Source organism: Heterodontus francisci, chromosome 7, assembly GCF_036365525.1.
Source record: "Heterodontus francisci isolate sHetFra1 chromosome 7, sHetFra1.hap1, whole genome shotgun sequence".
In the NCBI taxonomy this organism is placed as follows: Eukaryota; Metazoa; Chordata; class Chondrichthyes; order Heterodontiformes; family Heterodontidae; genus Heterodontus; species Heterodontus francisci.
The window spans coordinates 125,247,926-125,266,689 of NC_090377.1; the positions used below are offsets into that span (position 1 = coordinate 125,247,926).

Below are 18,764 nucleotides of genomic sequence, written 5' to 3' on the forward strand. Positions count from 1 at the left end.
GTACTATGAAGTAATATGAAGGCTATCCATCATTTCAAGGATTACTGGACCATCCCAAGTTTCCCAGGTCTTTGGAAATGTTTGCCAGAAGCCAATGAGCCCAGTGCAGGTATCATAGCCCTTCTCACAAGTCATAGCCCACGATGGTCTGGGCTAGAGTCTGTTGGGAGCTGTTGTGTGCCTTTTGTGATTTAGTCTCACTGTTCAACTGACAGGTATTTTTGAAGAAAAACACAGGGCTGAACTTAGTGCAGCCATTTGGAGTTGGAATGGTGGTGGAGGGGGTGTGGGAGCGGTGGGCGGATGTGGAGAATCCTGTCAGAAGTACTGCCTGGAAATCCGGTGTCGTGACATCAGTTCCTGATTTAGTCAGTGGCGGGAAACCACCAAGGTGACATCACTGCCCCGACGTGATGGAAATGTAATTTAAATTGTAGAACATTTTTAATACATCAGCATCGAATTCATCGCAGTTCAATGGGGGCTTGGGATTAAGTGGACGACGGAGGGCCCTCGGGTGCCTTTGGATTTCCGGCCTCAGTCCTGCGTCAAGTAGGTGGCTATGACCAGCACAACTTAGTGGGGAGAGGGAAGTGAAGGCCATTGTCGACCCACAGTGCTGTGTGCTCTGCAAGGGTGTTCGTAGTCTTGGGTGGTCTGCAAGGGAGGTCAGGGTCTTGGGTGCTCTGCAAGCGATGGGGTTGGGTCTTGGGTGCTTTTCAAGGATTGGGGTCTCGGGCGCTCTGCAAGGGGTGGGGTTGGGTCTCAGGTGTTCTGCAAGGATCGGGTGCTCGGGTGCTCTGCAAGGGCGGGGGTCGGGGTGTCGGGTGCTCTGCAAGGGCGGGGATCAGGGTGTCGGGTGCTCTGCAAGGGGGTGTCGAGGTCTCGGGAGCTCTGCAAGGGCAGGGGTCAGGGTGTCGGGTGCTCTGCAAGGGGGTGTCGGGGTGTCGGGTGCTATACAAGGGGGGTCTTGGGTTTGGGTGGCTATATTGGGTGACCAGACTTTTGGGTGAGATGTTTGTCTGCCCATACTGCTGGATAAGAGGGTCGACTATTAGCAAGGGTGGGCACTGAAAGCTATCAGGGAGTCTGCTGGAAGAAGCAGCAAAAGCACAGCTGTCAAGGCAAGGTCGTCTCTGCATCGACAGTGCTCTGGAGGCCCACTGATCACCCGGCTTGGTTCTCATACACCCTGTCTTTTTGGACCCCCATGGCAAGATGAAGAGACTCTGATGGAGGAAAGCCCAGGATGCAGCAGTGCCTGCCCGTGAAGCTCCACAACAAGAGCAACAGCAGTTGGCCATGTGAAGAAGGGCCCACTTGCGCCAGTGAGTGTACTGGACTCAAATCAACTACCTCCAAATGTCCGAGTGGCATTGTCAGCGAAGACTACACCTCTCCAGGGAGGCTGTCACGGATTTATGCTCCATGCTGCAGGACGAGTTGTGACCTATGGGATTTGGGGGTCATCCAATGCCACTGGCCTTGAACATCACTGTGGTGGTTAACCTTTACACATCTGGATCATTCCAAGGTTCCACTGGGAACATGTGTGGGGTCTCCCAGGCAGCGGCCGACTGCTGCATTAAGGAGGTGACCAATGCCCTATCCAAGACAGCTGGCAACTATGTGCGCTACCAGACTGACCCTGATAGTCAGGCCGAGAGGACCATCGGATTTGGGGCCATTGTTGGATTGCCCCAGGTGCAAGATGTGATAGATTGCACAGATGTGACCATCAAGGATCCAACAGGCCAGCCAGTCACCTTCATCAACAGGAAGGGCTTTCATTCCAGCAACGCTCAACTGGTCTGCGACCACCAAAAGTGTTTCCTGCAGGTGTGTGCCCACTTCCCGGGAAGCAGCCATGATACCTACATACTTCGACAGTCCCTGGTGCCACAGCTTTTCTGGCCCCCAACTCACCTTCAGGGATGGATTCTCAGGGACAAGGGCTACTCACTGAGGATATGGCTACCGCATGTTGTCAACACCAGAGGCTCATCGTCATCTTGGTACTCAGTATGGGCCTGGCCACCCACAGTCCTCCAACTATCAGTGGCCTCGGCTGTCTCAGCCTCAGCCAGCTGCTCGGGTACGTGTGCAATGCTTTCACCAGCTTGTGACCTTGATTCTACCGCCGAGCAGAAACCCACCGAGGTGAAAGTATCTGCACTGGTGGAAGGTGCAGGAGAGTCATGGGTTTGTACATCCTCTGACAGCGGTTCCTCCTCAGAGGTGGACAGCTGTCCCCCTTCTGCTGGAGTTTTCTACAGACACCGACCTGCATGAGAGAACACAAACATATGTGCATTAGGCTGTGCAGAGCTCATCATGCCAACCATGTGATGTAGGTCTCCAGAAGTGAACTGTATGTTGATGGAAGACAATCCTCGCTCTCTTGTGCAGAGACTCCAGTCTCACCATCTAATATGGCTTGGCCGCCCTGGGTCCCCACCAATTCTAATGCCTCCTCCTCAGCTGTGGAGAGAGGCCTGAAGCCTGGGGTGCCTCACCAGTCTGTGATGTCTCCCTCTTGTTATGAGCCCTCTTGCCCTGCAAGTGGAAAGAGGGAGATAGTCATACTTCGCAGAGAGATGAACATGACAATTCAGCAACATCAGCCCCTCATCCCCTATTGGGATATCACATATAGCTCATGCTGCTGTCAACTCTCAGGGGAGTTAATGGAGATGAAATGTGAAAGACGAGATGCAGCTCATCTGTCAGGATGAGGTGATACCTAACACCCTGTCAGCGCTGTTGTAGTGCCTCCCTCCCCATTTTCCACATCCTCCTGCATAGCCACTTGCAATCATTAAAAAAGAGAGAGGTATGGAGCCGTTACCTTGGCAGAATGAAGGAGATTGTTGACCCTCTTGCGGCACTGTACCCATGTCCAGGGGGTGACCCGACGGCTTCTGACCTCCTCTGCGATCTCCATCCAGGCTTGTTTGGTCAGGCGGGAGGGCCTTTTCTTGCCATTGCTAGGGTAGAGGACCTCCCACCTTTCCCTTGCAGCCTTGAGGAGAACCTCGAGGGAGGCATTGCTAAACCGTGGGGCTAGTCTGTGACTTGCCCCTGCCATTCTGCGGGTTCCACCTCTTGGGGGATGGTCCAGAGTCACTGCAACACCGGTCTCAGTAGCGAACATTAAGCAGCAAATGAGCCTGAGGCAGCAATGCAAACAGGGCTTTAAATATGGTGCCAGCACCTTCCCCGCAGTCATCCAACACTGTATTTGGCGTCTCGCATTCCGCCCCCGCTGCATGATTGGCTGGGCCCCATGCCTCCATTATGTAAATTGGCTGCCCTCCCTGTGATTATGGTGGGTCGGCCGCCCATGTGACTAGTGGGAACGGTGCCCACTTCTGGGTCCACCGCCTGGAACCGCGACAGGCTCACTAAATTCAGCCCACTGTGTGCATACATGTGGCAAAGACAATGTGCACATTTGAAAGTGGGTGCAGGAACAGAGAGACAGAGAGAACAGGGTGTAGGTACACAAGTCCTTGAAGGCAGAAGGACAAGTCAATAAGGCATTTAAAAAAGCATATGGGATCCTGGGCTTTATATAAAGAATGAAATAGAGTACAACAGCTCTCATATTTCACCCTTATTGACGATATCAGATATATGAACTTCAATTGACAATATCAATGTTATCATAAATCAGAGCCAAATCCAAACAAATGCTCGTCATTCAGTATTGAAAGCCCTCCCACCTTTTTAATTAACAGGAATGATTTCATGAATTTACAGAGCAATTTATTCAGGCTGTTCATTTTACTGCTCACAATGCACACGAGCAGTTTAAGATATCGATCTTCATTGTACAACAAGCATTGCATTTTGCACTAGTTGCTGCTAAAAGCTAAAATGTACAATGTGTTCTTTCCCAACAGGGTTCAGATGGACGTCGAGGCTCTCATGGCCCGATAGGCCCACCTGGGCCTATGGTAAGTACGGAAGCCCGGCAACATTACTGTAAATGAGTCATCAGAATGTGTCCAGTATACCTGGTTTGGAAAGGCCTATTCTTAATGTTATTTTTCACACAAGACAGTTATATTTTCCAATTCAACGATTATACTTTATACTGCTTATTTCAATAAATATTATTCTGTACTGTCCTGATATCAGACATGATTTACAGAGTTGTAATTATTTAATTTCCTGTGCAATCCTTCGTGGCCTTGCAAGAACCTCACCCTCCTCCTGTACACTACAAATATCTAACCACCCCCCCCCCCCTCTACAGCATGCACTCAGGTGACATTCCTGCTTGTGCTATTTTCATACAGATGTTAGCACATTTTAAAATTTGGCAATCTCAGTTCCTCTACATTCAAAACATTTCACTCTACTTTCAGAATTGGGTGCTCTGGGCTATTTAAATATACCTGTGCTCAATGCACTCAGTAGCAATTTGGGTTTATTGTTAGCATTCTCACTTTTAGGTCAGAGAATTGTGGGTTCAAGTCCTATTGCCAGCTTAAGCACAATGATCTAGGCCGACCCTTCAGGGTTGGCGTTGAATGGCTCATCTGAGACAGCATCCATGGTCTGAGGTGTTAAACCAGGGTCCTGTTACCCTTATACTAAAATAGGTTGGCTGTCAAGAAGGATTAAACCAAATGGGTTGAAAGGCCTTCTTGATCATTACCTGTCTTCTGATATTGGGGCAAATTCACTGCTCCTAATACAGGGCTGTGAAAACCATGCAGACTGCAAATCGAGCACACTGATCTTTGCGCCTAAATTGCTGGAATGCTTTCCTGGCATTCAAACCAGGAGCAAAACCGCTACCATATACCACACAGTGCAATCGGTTTACAGTAAGCAGGTCCTGGTGTAAATTCAACAAAGAGCCCTGAAGACAGTGTAAGCAAGCATTGTGCACACGTACGTGTTGAAATATAGCATAAGCACGACTGCCGGTTGGCTTTGACCCATGTTGGCACCTGAATATAATCTTCCTCGCATCGATAGGGGACAGGGGTTTACAGCTGACATTGTAGCCATGACAGAACAGTGAGTTTAGCGATATCAGTATAGGAATATAGGAACAGGAGGAGAGCATTCAACTCCTCGAGCCTGTTCCGCCATTTAATTAGATCATAGTTGACCAATCCCAAACACAAACCATTTCAACAAGATCTCATAATCTGCCCTACGCATTCATTTTCTCGTTTCTTTTTCACCTCTCAACTTTACATTTTCCCTTTCTCTTTTGTAATGCCTTCGAATTCCCCAAGCACATGCCTCCTGTTGTTTTGCCTGATCCGATTCCCGCCCCCTTAGTGTTGGGGCAGCCTGACAACTAGAGGCGATGATATCAGTGGAAGCACTCTTGTGACATTCCTCTTATTTTGGACCAGATGATTAATCTGCTTATTTTAAATGGGTTAACCCTGCCTTAACACCACACAGGCGAATATCCAATGGTAACTGTAACTGTAATTTCCAGCAAACTGAAGCAACAGACTAAGTTCGACCAATTATTTGTTTGAATTTATTCTCTTATCACTGACAAATTATTTTTTCTTTATTTCAGGGTAACGCTGGTGATGTTGGACCAGCCGGTCATCCGGGCATGAAGGTAACCAGCTGGATTGCATTACTACAAGGAGCTAATGTCTTATTTCACAGTATGGCATCTGACACCTCCATCTTTTTTGCCAACAGGGTGACAAAGGAGAACGTGGACCTAAGGTAAGGCTGTTAATTAATTTTATCACAAAATTACAGTTTCATTCTTACTATCCAGTGATTGAGGCCCCTCTTCATTATAGATATTGTAGAACATATATAATATGTAACATATATATATATAGATCCAAGTTTCTATTCTACATTATATATACAATATAGAGCAGAATCTGTGATTGTTCTTCTTAGGGCATAGAAGGTTAAGGGGAGATTTAACAGAGTTGTTCAAAATTATGAAGAGTCTTGATAGAGTAAATAAGGAGAAAGGGGCTGGACAGTTCGTAAGTAGAGGACACAAATTTAAGATAATTAGCAAAAGAACCAGAGGGAAGGTGAGGATTTTTTTTTTCCGCAGTGAGTTGTTGTGAACTGGAATGCACTGCCTGAAAGGGTGGTGGAAGCAGATTCAATAGTAACTTTCAAAATGGGATGGTTATAGATACTTGCCGGCGAACAGGGAAAGAGTCGGGGAGTGGGACTGATTGGATTGCTCTTTAAAGAGCCGGCACAGACATGATGGGCCGAATGGCCTCCTTCTGTGCTGTGTGATTCTATATTCTAATTAACCCAAATCAGATCATTTCTTCCCCATGCAATGACCCAGGCTTCAAGCGTCAGTGCCCCAGTGGTCTGCTCTACCAATCTGTGCGACCCCATGCTCCCACCTGGAAAGGATTGATCTCCTGAGGGGCACCTCCACAAATCCAAACCCTTTTGGCCTTCAAGCTTACATGTCCCACACAGGCCAAGCTTTACCAGCTCTTGGCAAGGAAACTTAATGAAACTCTGAAGGTTAAGGGAAGCCTTACCTCGACCCTAATTAGTCGGAGTGAAATGCAAGTGTTAGCCAAATGCGTCACTGCCCGTTGCCCATTGGTGCTGCTCTGTGGCCGAAGCAGGTGGCTTCTAGTCTGAAATAGGCAGGCACCCTGCTGAGCCTTCTCAGGACACTATTGAAGATGGCAGTGGTTGCAGTGCCAACGCAAAGGGGGTGGTAAGCGAACCAATGCCATTTCCAGACATCTACCACCCCATTTCCTCCAGGTAGAGGCACAGAATCCTGGTGCCACTCTCCACCATACCTCCATCTGGGGTAACATACTGGCTTGTAATTCATTGTAGTCGGGTAGAGGGAGGAGAGATCTACAATGACCTGACAATACCAAGTGGACATCTTTGTATTGGCAGGGAAGTGGTGGATCCAGTATCACCAGGGAAGGAGGAGATCCATAATCACCAGTGGAGGGGGATCCAGTATCACTAGAGAAGGGGGATCCAGTATCACCAGAGGAGGGGTGAATCCAGTATCCCCAGGGGAGGGTAATCCAGTATCCCCAGGGCAGGGGAATTGTCTTTAACAAAGTGCTATAGCAATCATGTTCAGGATATGAAATAAACTGACAGGAAAAGCACGCAAAGGATGCACTTGCTTAACTGTGTATTTCCTTTTCCAGGGTGACCGTGGATACAAAGGAACCAAGGTTAGAGGAATTTGAATCATCTCAGGATTTAAAAGAGTTTGTTGTCCTAAGGCAAAGCATTTAAAAGTCTCACTTGTATTCTTCCCTGTACTAATTGATATCTCTTTCTGTTCTACCTGATGGTTTTAGGGTGCAAAGGGGTACCCTGGAAGAGATGGGAAAGATGGTCAGAAGGTAAGAGAGACTGAGTACTGTGGGGTCAAATATTGCTTTAAAGACCCCTCGTTCAGAGAAAGCAACCAACCTACGATTAGGCACAGCCAGTGATAAAAGATTGGCAGTGAATAAAGCCCATCCTGAACAAACTGTATAGACAAAAAAGCAATCCTATTTCTATCAGAGATTAGAAACAAAATAGAAAGAGATTTGTAGTTTTGCAGTGACCTTTTGAGATAATTTTTGTTTTTCCCTCTCTGACATTCTGCATTTCAGCATAAAGGCAGTTGTGCAGCCCACTCACGCTATCCTGAACAGCAATCACTGGTCCCTACTCCAACAGGATAAAGCAAACAGTTTTGCAGAACTCTCCAATGCATGTTACATAGCCATTTATTATATCATTTACCTCTGCTGTTACATCCCTCCTAATGGTTACTCTACCTAAATATATCACCAGAGAGAACAAGTCCAAAACAATTGGTCAAGCAGAGAGAAACATTTTAACCTAACTCGGGCAGGAACCCATGAGGATGCTGTTTTACATCTGCCCAATATTACTGTCCATTGATTTCAGTCTGTTTCCCAATGGGTGGTTAAAATCATCCTCTGTCTGTAAACCATTTAACCCTATTGCGCCATTTAACGTGTCCCTGTGTAAGATAGTGAGGGTTAGGTCAGTTGTTGGCACTCTTGCCCTGGATTTGGAAAGTTGCTGGTTCTATGCCACACTTCAGGCCTGGGACATGTTTTAGCTTCCAGTGAGTGAGTGCTGCATTATTGGAGATGCCATCCTTTAGTATGAGATGTTAAATTGAGATCTTGTCAGCTAGCTCAGGTGAACATTAAGGAGCCCTGTGGCTCTTCTCAAAAAAGAACAAAAGGTTTTCCCACTGTCCTAAAACCAACAGAGCGGTTTAACTGGCTATTCAACTCACTGGCTGTTTTGGGATCTTTTTGTGTGCTGTGTAATGAGTGAAGTTCTGTAGCGTAGTGGTTATGTCACTGGTCTAGAAATCCAGAGACCTGGATTAATAATCCAGGGTGAACAAAAGTTTCAGTCCTCCATCGCAGTTTGAGAATTTGAATTCAGCATTAAAAATCTGCTCGTAATGAGCTGGTATTAGTAAATGTCACCGTGAAACTCTTTGTCAAAACCCAACTGGTTCAGTAACATCTTTCAGGAAAGTAAAATTGCCGTCCCTAACCATCTTCCAAAGTAGTCTAACAAGTCACCACCATCTTCTCAGGGCAATGAGGGATGGGCATTTTTTAAATTGTTATGACACGGAGTTGAATATTTTTATGCTTTTTGTCTCATCAGGGGGAGCTCGGGTATTCTGGCCTGCCAGGCTGCATCGGGTCAGCAGGACCTCCTGTAAGTGTGGTGCTCGGCTTTGGACTTTTGCTTGTGAAAACATTTCCAGTACTTGGTAAATGGCTGTTGATCCATGACAAATGCCACTGATACTTTTCTTTCTGATCAAAATATTACATTGTGAATTTGAACGCAGCATCTGTGCTGTAGTTGAAGTACAAGCCTGTGAGTGAGGGCCCGAACTGTTTGCTGTGTGACCTGGGCCGGTATTTGAAATATGGGCACTGGACACACATACGGCCCCCGAAACGGGAAAGATTGTGCTCTGCAAAGTTGGTGGAATAACGATTGGCTTGGTCTAATAATTCAGAAATTGGGAGTCCGAAATCCACTCTGACAGTTTGAGAATCAGAATTCCATTCAAAGTAAAAAGCTGGTATCAATGGTTGACTCTTAATTGCCCTCTGAAATGGCCTAGTGAGCAACTCAGTTGTATCAAACTGCTACCAGTGGGTCAAGAAAGCGGCCCACCATCACCTTCTCGGGGCGGCTAGGGATGGGTAATAATAAATGCTGGCCTTGCCAGCGATGCCCAATGTTGAATATTTAAAAAATACAGGTCTCTGCAAATGTGGGGAATTTGGAGAAACAGCTGGGTACACATGCTGTCGCGGTTTCAAAGCTCATTTAATAGCTACGGAAACTAGAACTCCTTTTCGGAATTATATTTTATAGATCTCCCACTGTTACACAAGTTATCCCCAAACCTTAAACCATGCAAAGCAACTTTGGTGAAATATCTAATCCTAATTCTGTCCTTTGTCTGGCCACATTGTCCTTGTTGCACAATATTGATTCTTTAAGGCTTCATTCTATCTTTCTCTTCCATCACTGAATGGGGAAATAGTCCCATATTGACGTTTACACTGTCACAAAATAGAAGGCAGCTACTCAATAATTTCACAACTTTCATGTAGACACTGAGTTTTACTGGAAGAGTGTTAAGGATTAGCCTTATCATTTTGCCTTCTTCTCCATATCTTCCAATGCTCTCAGGCCCTGTCAGGTGTACGATAGCTTCTGGAGATTCCTCCATCCATTGCATATAGAACATTAACCAGAGCTCACTGGACCTACACCAACTGTCCATAGAGAAGACCTGTCCTCCTCTGTGTGATAAACTGGGAGGCCTCCACTTGGATGAGTTGGTCAAGAACATCTTGAAGCACAAGGTTCACATCATCAACTAGAAACATCTGGGAGCCCTTAGATCTGCAGTGGGGAGAGGCTCAGATGTATGACATGCACTCACTACCACTTGATATTAGGGTTGCCCACCCTCCAAATTTGTCCTGGTGTCTCCAGGAATGAAAGATTAATGTCCAGGATACTGCTGTGAGCAACACAGGGAGAAAAACCATGGGGATGTTAAAAATTTGTGTGGATTTTTTTTTCATTTTTCCTGATTTGTTAATTGTAAAAATATTGGAGATGAGGATAAAAGACTATTTGGCTGACAGTCAAGAATCATCCAATTGAGTAACCAAGAGCCTGTCTCTAATTGGCTGGGAAGACGGTGTGTCATGAGGATTGGACATGCCAGGTGACCAATTGCGGGAGTGTTGGGGGGGCGCGGGGTATTTGAGGTGGAAGGTCATGTGATGAGACCTCCAGCTAAATGTCCAGCCAGAGTTGGCAACCCTATTTGATATGTGGCTGGATTACTTCTGTAGTATTGTTACAACACTCCCTATGTCCTATATCAGATGCCCTCGGGTAAAAGTGCCTGTTTCTGGTTAGTCTAAGTAAATGGAGATTGAAATATTGCTCTGGGTGTTTAGTCACTTAATAGCAAGAGAGACATTAACTACAAATCTTTTGAAATCTTTTCCCTCATAGGGTCTATCAGGACAACAAGGCCTCAAAGGTGATCCAGGTCCATTTGGAAATAAAGGACAAAAGGTATGACTTTATCAAGAAGGGTATATGGATATTGTTGTAAAGAAAGGCCTCTTCACCAACCATTCCTCAAAAAACGTCACAGCTGCATGACACCTGACCTCAGCTGGTTGTCAGGGTTGCCAACTCTTTAATTTTGAGTAATTTATATCCTTTTTATGCCTCACACTAAGGAAAAAAATGAAGGATCGGGATCCAAAGTGACTTTTGGTCATGGGTACACCATCGCTCTTGCAGCAATTTGGGCTGTGCGTTGAGAGGAAGTTGACAGCTTGACCCCAGCTTCATGTCCCAGTGTGCTGCTGGAAAGTGCTGAAGCCAAAGTGATGAGAGATCCCCTCAGGAGGCTGGCTGGCTGGCACCCTTCATGCTTGACACTGGCCTGCCCCACGGGCTGGGTTTGTAAGCACACAGCAGAGAGTTTGGAAAATATTTTGAGAAACCCAAACGTTAAAAAATGCAGCAGCAGAGGAAAAGACCATTGCTGACTCATGAAAGCAATTTGCAACCATGGACAGCCTATAATATAATGCAGATCTTGTTGCCTGTATATCTGCTACATCTTAAGCAAACCACCACTAAGCATGGTTAAGTGGCCAGCGCAGGGACTGAACCTGTGGCCCTGAGTATTATTGACACCATGCTCAAACCAACTGAATAACCAGTCACCCAAAAACTAACCACTCAACCCAAAACTAACCAGTTGTCCCTAAGCTAACCAGCCACCTCTGAGCTAACCAGCCATCCTTGATGATCAACTGGTTTTACTGAAGTGCCACTTTTTTGGGGCTTTAATCTTTAAAACAAGAAACCGATTGCCACCAAGTGGGGGTTTAATCCAAGGATAAATGTTAAATGATTTAACAACTGCTTGTGATACTGAGGGGCATGGGGGAAAAGGGAGTACATCCAGCCATTGCTCTGATGACTGTATTAAAAATTCCTTTGTTGGACCAGGGCAGGTACAGCTGATCCTTCCCTCTGCTAATCTTTGCGGTTGTTTGTTTGGTAAGGTTCTTGACACCGTATAAAGATGGGTAGTGTCTCGGCAACTGCAGTTGAGCTAGGAAGTCAAAATCAACCAGGTGTTACTGTTCCTGATTGGAAAATTTGCAGGTGTGGACACGGGGTGCAAGGCGGAATCGGGGTGTGGGGGGGGTGTGGTTTGTGGGTGGCTGGGGCGGTGATGGTGGGGCGAGGTGTGGAAATGGTTTGGCAATGCTGCCTCTCACAGCCGAATAGCTCATTGACATAGGAACAGCAGCCCAATTGAGTAAGATACAGAAGGGTTGCTGGTACCCTTGGAAAGGTAGGCCAGTATGAATCAGCATCTGTGGGCTGGGGAAAATGGGAGGGAGGAAAAAAGCGTCAGGATTGTAGGCCATTTTCAGCATCGAGCTGGCTCAAATATACCTTCACAGGGATTGGAGCATCTTTTATCAGGTGACTGACTGTCGCTATATAAAAGTAGTTCTTGATGCCAGTTAATGCCTCCCTATTCAATCGATCGGATTTGGTTCATTTGATGAACTTGTCTAGAGCTGCACAGTAAACACTTAATAATTCTTAGTCTCGACAGCTTCCCCCATTTTCATTGAGCATGGAGAATTATTGTAATACTTATTGAAATTTTGTATTTTTAGAACACTCATACTGAGCAGAATCTTATAGGCGATGTGATCCAATGCTGATTTTGGATGGAGCGCATGTCAATGTCACATATGTGAGCAAGGAAACTTTAAGGAGTCCCTGTGTTTACTCTTGTTAGGAGGGGTTTATTCATGAGCCAGGCCAGGGCTGCTTCAGCGGGACATTAACATGTCCTCATTTCCTTTTGTTTTTCTAAAGTTTTAAAAGGCCTCTGGGTCTTAAACAACATCTAGCAGAGTGAAGGTTTTACGAAGACATTAGCAAAACGTTGAGTCAACAGTTTACAGGCGATGGTTGCACAGGAATGAACCAGGCCTCATCGAAAGCAGTGAAAGGTATCTCCATGTAGTGGCAGCTGGGAAGCAGTCGAGGGGCCCTGGATATTTCTGTTGTTTGTTCCTCAACCATTTGCCATTTTGAAAGATGTATAACTTCCTTTTTCATACAAAATGGCCTACCTTGTCATGAGGTCTGAATCAAGTGACAGGCTCGGTGCTGCCACAAGACAATGGACACGTGGCCCCAAAAAATACATGGCCACAGTGAACATTGCACGCCACTGGTTCAACATTACAATGAGATAGTGGTCACTCTCTAAAAAATATAGAATGTACAAATTACCAGGGCCTGTTTACTCCCCCCCCACAAAAATACCTATAAAGTCAATTTGGCTCGTCAGCTCCCCAATAGGATTTGTAATATGACACAGGCTTGTTTAAACATGAATGCATTGAAAGGGGACGGTTAGAACAGTGACTGGTTTCACACAGCACAGACACCCATGGCCCACGCCATTGTGTATAAGTATTACAGCATTGCTGCCACATGCTAATTAATGCAATCATGAACATGCTCCCCCCCTTCCCCTACCAGTACACCATTATCTCCTCCACTTAGCTGAGGGAGGCTGAGCGGAACTGACTTCATTTCGAGGATAGAAAAATGAAAATGTTGTGAGAACAAGGGTCCAACGGTGAGGCTAGTGCGAGGCTTCTAGATGCAATAAAATTCCCGAGTCAGACACTACATCGGAGCAAGGCCTTGAATGAGATAACCTTGTGTTCACTTTCCGTTGGTCTTATTTTGGGCCTTACATCTGCTTGACACTACACCACATTATTATCATCAAATGCAGGAATAACGACAGACAGGAATAAAGATCCCCTGATCCATCCAGTCCTGTCCCACATACCACAATATACACACACTCCGAAACCATGTGATCTGTTGCGTGAGGCAAAATACCCGATAAAAACCCGGGATCAATTAAGGGGGAAAAATGTGGAACATTCCTCTCCCACCCAACTTAGGGATTCAAAACTAGTCCAGGAGAGCACTCTGACCCTGACTAACATTACCAGATGTCTACCTCCTGTTCGTGATGATCTCCCCCACCCTCCCCCAGCCAAAAACAGGTTCAGCTCTCTCTCGAAGGGATTCAACAAATTCGCGTTCATCACACAAAGCACCAGCCTGTTGTGTGAAGCAAACCTGCTTTGCACGAGTGCTGAACAATTATGTCAAAATATACACAACATTTTGTTCTATGGAATAACTACCTGTTTGATTCTTTACCCAGGGTGAGCCCGGCTTAGATGGAGAGTCAGGACGACCTGGACACGTTGGGAGACCAGGAGATAAGGTCTGTTCATTCAAATCCACCCCAGGTTCCTGGCATCTGAGTCAAGTGGGTGTTGTTTCTACGATTTGAGTTTGTGCAGTGTCAATCCAGGGCCAGTTTATTTACTCTGTTTGGTCACTTTGAATATGGCCACAAAAGTGCCCCCAATTGGCAATCTAACTCAGAAAGAGCAGAAGGTGGTGGCTGTGGGACCTGCACATTGTCACTGCTGTGGACAGAGGTGCTCCCTTGAGGTTGGGCCAGAGACATATGGGGTGAGGCAGCATATAGGGTGCTTTATGCTGCAGTTGCCTCTGCTATGTACCCGTGGAATGCTGGCACTCAATGCCTGCAATGGGGAAACATTCCATTCTCCTCATAAACCCAGCTTGCCCAGTGTACAATTCACCCAAAAAACAAAATTCTTTCTCCTGTTTGTTTAGTCATCAGTTTGCTATTAATAAGGTGACATTAAGAGCATTAGTATTAATCATCGCTCATCATGTCACTGTGTTTAGTAACCTGTGCTGAGGGGATTAAGGCCAAGAGCTCTGTCCATCTACCGATTTGACTGTCACATGTCAAAAAATGATGGGTTGATCAGAGCTCGACTGAGAGATCAGGCCAGAAGGGAATAAAAAGATTGATTAATTAACAAGGAGGAGAAAATGGACCTTGTTCCTATGACATTGCAGTTGGATTTTACCAACACATTGGAGACGGGCTGGGATGTGGGAATGCTGGTAAAATGGCGGTGGAAGGCATCAGGAGGGAAGCCTGACATCTTTCCTCCACCACGGGATATTTTGAAAGGTGGGGAACGGCAACAACTCGTCTCCCTGGAAAGCGGAAGCAGTCTATTAATGGGCATTTTATGCCCCCCAGCAGCATATTACCAGTGTTGGAATGGCCCCATGACATGTGGGGAGACCGCCAAGTTTATAAAGATGACCTCCCAGCGGTTTCCAGGGTTGGATGGAGGTGGGGGGGTGGGTGGGGGCCCTTCCTTTCTGGGACTCCATGTCCCATGGAGGGGCCCACCGGTGGCAAGGACTGCCCCCACAGCTCCACCATCACCACTGGAGGGTTCACCCCTCCAATCATCGGGCCTGCCTGCCTGGCCCCAGCACATTAAATAAAATTCTCGCTGGCCCTTCGAGGGCACCTCAACATGGAGGCCCCCTCTCTTTCTCCCTGCAGCCTCAGCAGCAGCCACCACTATCGGTGGTGAGGCTGCAGAGCTGCTGGCCCTCAAATTGGGGTTCAAGTTCTGTTCTTGGTTTATCTCTTTCATAAACTGGTTGTGATTTTACTACTGGCCAGCGGGAATCTTTATTAGCACATTTGCAGTGTTGCTAAGGTGGTGATGAGAGGAAATCTTGTGTTGAACCGTCACAAACACTGAATATGGCATTTGCATTTTGTGTGAACAGGGGAATCCTGGTCCAAGAGGAAGTAATGGAGATCCTGGAGAGCGAGGCGATGATGTGAGTAATTTTCTCCTTTTCCTGCTTTTCTCGGCTCATTTAGCAATGGACAGGAGAATCCTGGCTCAGAGTGGCCTTGTATTAGGATTTCACATTGCTGCCCAATGTTCCAGGACTAGAACAACAAAACGTTTAATTTGTGATATGTAATTGTACTGGTTATCATTGGTCAAGCAAGGGCACTGGAGAGTAGCTAACATCTGTGGAACCGTATCCATGGATATGGAAGCAAAAGTCAGTACGTACAGGAGAGAGGGGGAAAAAATTGGAAAAAGGACTGTCCCCAATGCAAGCATTGAACACCTGTAGTCTTGCTGGCAGGGCTGTAATGCAATGTGAATAACCCACAGGTGCCATTTTTAATGAGAGCAACCCTTTGGCGGACAGCCCCACTCAGGCCCTGGTTCTGAATTCTGGGTTGATGTCCAACTGGGATAATTGTGTCCAGTGGGTCTATTATTCTGACTAAGGGAGCTGCACTGGACTAATGAACCTATGAGCTGGTGCACAAATGGTTATTTCCGTGGAAGGAGTATTCATGGTATGGGTTGTCAGACCGTTAGTCAGCCTTTGAATTCTTCACGCTGTCCTACAAGGGAACAGTGTGAAGATACAAAGGACGACACCAACCCTCACTGGGGCACATATAATGAGTTACCCAGAGTTTACTCACACACAAGAAGGGAAGATTTTCTTTCCAAGTTTCAATATTGTACGATTTGTTGTTGATAAATGTTTGTTTTTCTGCACAGGGTCCTCCAGGAAATGACGGCGAAATCGGCGGGCAGGTAATTGGAATGGTTTTTCATGCTCAGCCAGGAGCTATTTGACCAGCGGATCAACCCAGTCAATTCCTGGTATATTTGAGTTACACAAGAGAGAACTGCACCACTTCTCAAATGCAAAATTGATTTATTTTTCTTTGCATGTTATGTCCCTCACATAATTTAATGTCAAATTTTGCATGTCTGCTGTGAATGTGTATGTGGCTTGCATTAGTCGGTACAGCCTCTCTGGAAACCCTTAATCAACAGTAAGGACTATCTAATCTTCTTCCACTGAAGAGGTGAATGAAAATGAGAAAGAAATGTACTTATTATAAACAACCTAAGGAGTTTAATTTCCTCCAGAAGCACATTGGTTAGTGTATTTGCATAAACAATAGGAAACAACTGTGTTAAGATAGTGCACAAGAGAATCCCTCAATGCGCATTTGCCAGATCCCACTTTGTGCTGTTTAACACAGGTCTTAGTGTGTTCACTTTAAATAGATCAATGCTCATGTTTTTAAAAATAGCACGCAGAGGAATTTAGGTTTTTCTATCGGAAACTCTTACATATAAGCTCCATTTGGAAAAGGTACCGGACAATGAATTGGCCATCCTGCGATCTGTCCATTTAAACATGAACACAATGAGCCATAAATTCGGATGGGGCCAAGGCCAGAGAATGGGTATTTCCCACTGGCTCTGCTGGGACTCCACCCACTTTACAGAGGCAAGATAAATTCCAGTGTTGGGGACAGGACTGAGTGTAGTTCTTCCACTCACCCCTCCTATGCCAAGAGGACTTGAATGAGTGACCTCCCAGGCTACTCCACGAATTCCGTCCGGTATGCCCCTTTAAATTCACCAGTGGAACTCATGCCGGCTGAGAGCTGGGTCCCACAGCGGACCTTGCCAAAGTCCCAAGGGGAAGCTGATCGATTGCTGAGGGTGTCCCTTTGAATAGATTGAAGAATTAAGATAAGGAGACCTCAAATCCATTCAATGCCCACTAGGATGTTAAAGTCGAATGGAAACCTTCTAGCTGTTGATCTAAAGATCCCGATGTCTGAATGCGCGACCTTTCCAAGAGACTGGGCCTTTGTTGGGGTTTCTCTAGGCCACATAAATAATCTGTGGCAAGTACTCCCAGGGATTCGGTGTCTGGGCTTCGTGTATGCTGCTCCTATTTAGCGCTGAGGTGGGGTGGGGGAAGGCTGGCAAAATCCTACGCTAAAGTTCCTTACATTGATGTATCACCATTACTAGCACACATCTGTACAACTTAAGATGGTCACTGCCTCATCCAAATGTTTGCCTGAGTAATATTATAACTTACTTCTTCTATTCTCTAGGGTCGTCCCGGTGAACCAGGGCTACCTGGACCTCCAGGTTCAAGAGGAGCTAGGGGTCCTAAGGTAACTAAGATTAAAAGGCATTGGAAAGAATTGATGGTAAACAATATAGGAACATAGGAACAGCAGGAGGCCATTCAGCCCCTCAAGCCTGTTCTGCCATTCAATTAGATCATGGCTGATCTGTATCTTAACTCTATTTACCCACCTTGTTTCCATAATCCCTTAATATCCTTACTCAAAACAAAATCTATCAATCTCAATTTTGAAATTTTCACTTGACCTCCAGCCTCAGCAGCTTTTTGGGGGACAGAGTTTCAGATTTCAACTCCCCTTTGTGTGTGAGGAAGTGCTTCCTGACATCACCCCTGAACGGCTTGGCTCTACTTTTAAGTTTATGCCCCCTTGTTCTGGACTCCCCCACCAGAGGAAACAGTTTCTCTCTGTCTACCCTATCAAATCCTTTAATCATTTTCGACACCTCAATTAAATCACTCCCTGATCTTCTATACTCAATGCTTCTATGAAAGTGGATAACTGATCAAATAGAGTTCACATTCTGGAGGGCTGGTAGTCTCCATCACAAAGAACAACCCACCTGGTCTCCAAAGACGTTCTCTGTCAAAAGTCATGCAGTCACTGAAAGAACGTCTGCCGATTGATGCCACGTCCCATCCTTTGGTTGGGAGTTGGCCTACCTTGGATATAACCAGGATAATGTGAGCCTTTTCCATCCTGCCTCACTTTGCATACTGTGGGTGAAGACAAGCAACAGAAGTGCTGAGAGATAGTGAAGAAAAGAGCAGGTAAAATGAGTGCATGATCAGCATTGATGTAAATTGCAGCAATGTCACATGTATTTTCTATTACTTTGCTTTACAGGGAGACATCGGTCCTGATGGTCAACAAGGACATGAAGGTCCTCCTGGACTCAGTGGAGAGACGGTAAATATATTCTTAGCTGATACCTCATACTGAAATAGAGGAGTAATTCATTCATTTATCAATGGATCTCCTCCCATTGATTGCTACTCACTAATTAAGATTACGTCTTATGTTTCTCTCACGGTGTAACCATGTGATGAGAAAAATGCAGTGTGTACACTTACATTGTTCATAAGCTCCTCTCATACTATGCCCATAGGTGATATTGGGCAGAAAGTGATACTTGGTAGGGGCTTGTTCACGTCTGCAATACACATGTTCAAGATTTTTTGCTATGAAACAGATGTCGATTTGCCTCAGTGTAGGAACACTTTGA

At 45.9% G+C, this 18,764-nt stretch overlaps 1 protein-coding gene across 1 annotated transcript in view; it reads left to right on the forward strand.

Moving 5' to 3' along the window:
• Nucleotides 1–18,764, forward strand: part of col6a1 (collagen, type VI, alpha 1) — an 82,107-nt gene that overhangs the window by 15,311 nt on the left and 48,032 nt on the right. Inside the window, exons 9-20 of the mRNA XM_068036125.1 lie at nt 3,906–3,959; nt 5,558–5,602; nt 5,689–5,715; nt 7,167–7,193; nt 7,323–7,367; nt 8,674–8,727; nt 10,567–10,629; nt 13,856–13,918; nt 15,331–15,384; nt 16,137–16,172; nt 17,504–17,566; nt 18,386–18,448. Coding sequence (XP_067892226.1) covers nt 3,906–3,959; nt 5,558–5,602; nt 5,689–5,715; nt 7,167–7,193; nt 7,323–7,367; nt 8,674–8,727; nt 10,567–10,629; nt 13,856–13,918; nt 15,331–15,384; nt 16,137–16,172; nt 17,504–17,566; nt 18,386–18,448 — 594 coding nt within the window. The remainder of the gene's footprint in view (nt 1–3,905; nt 3,960–5,557; nt 5,603–5,688; nt 5,716–7,166; nt 7,194–7,322; nt 7,368–8,673; nt 8,728–10,566; nt 10,630–13,855; nt 13,919–15,330; nt 15,385–16,136; nt 16,173–17,503; nt 17,567–18,385; nt 18,449–18,764) is intronic.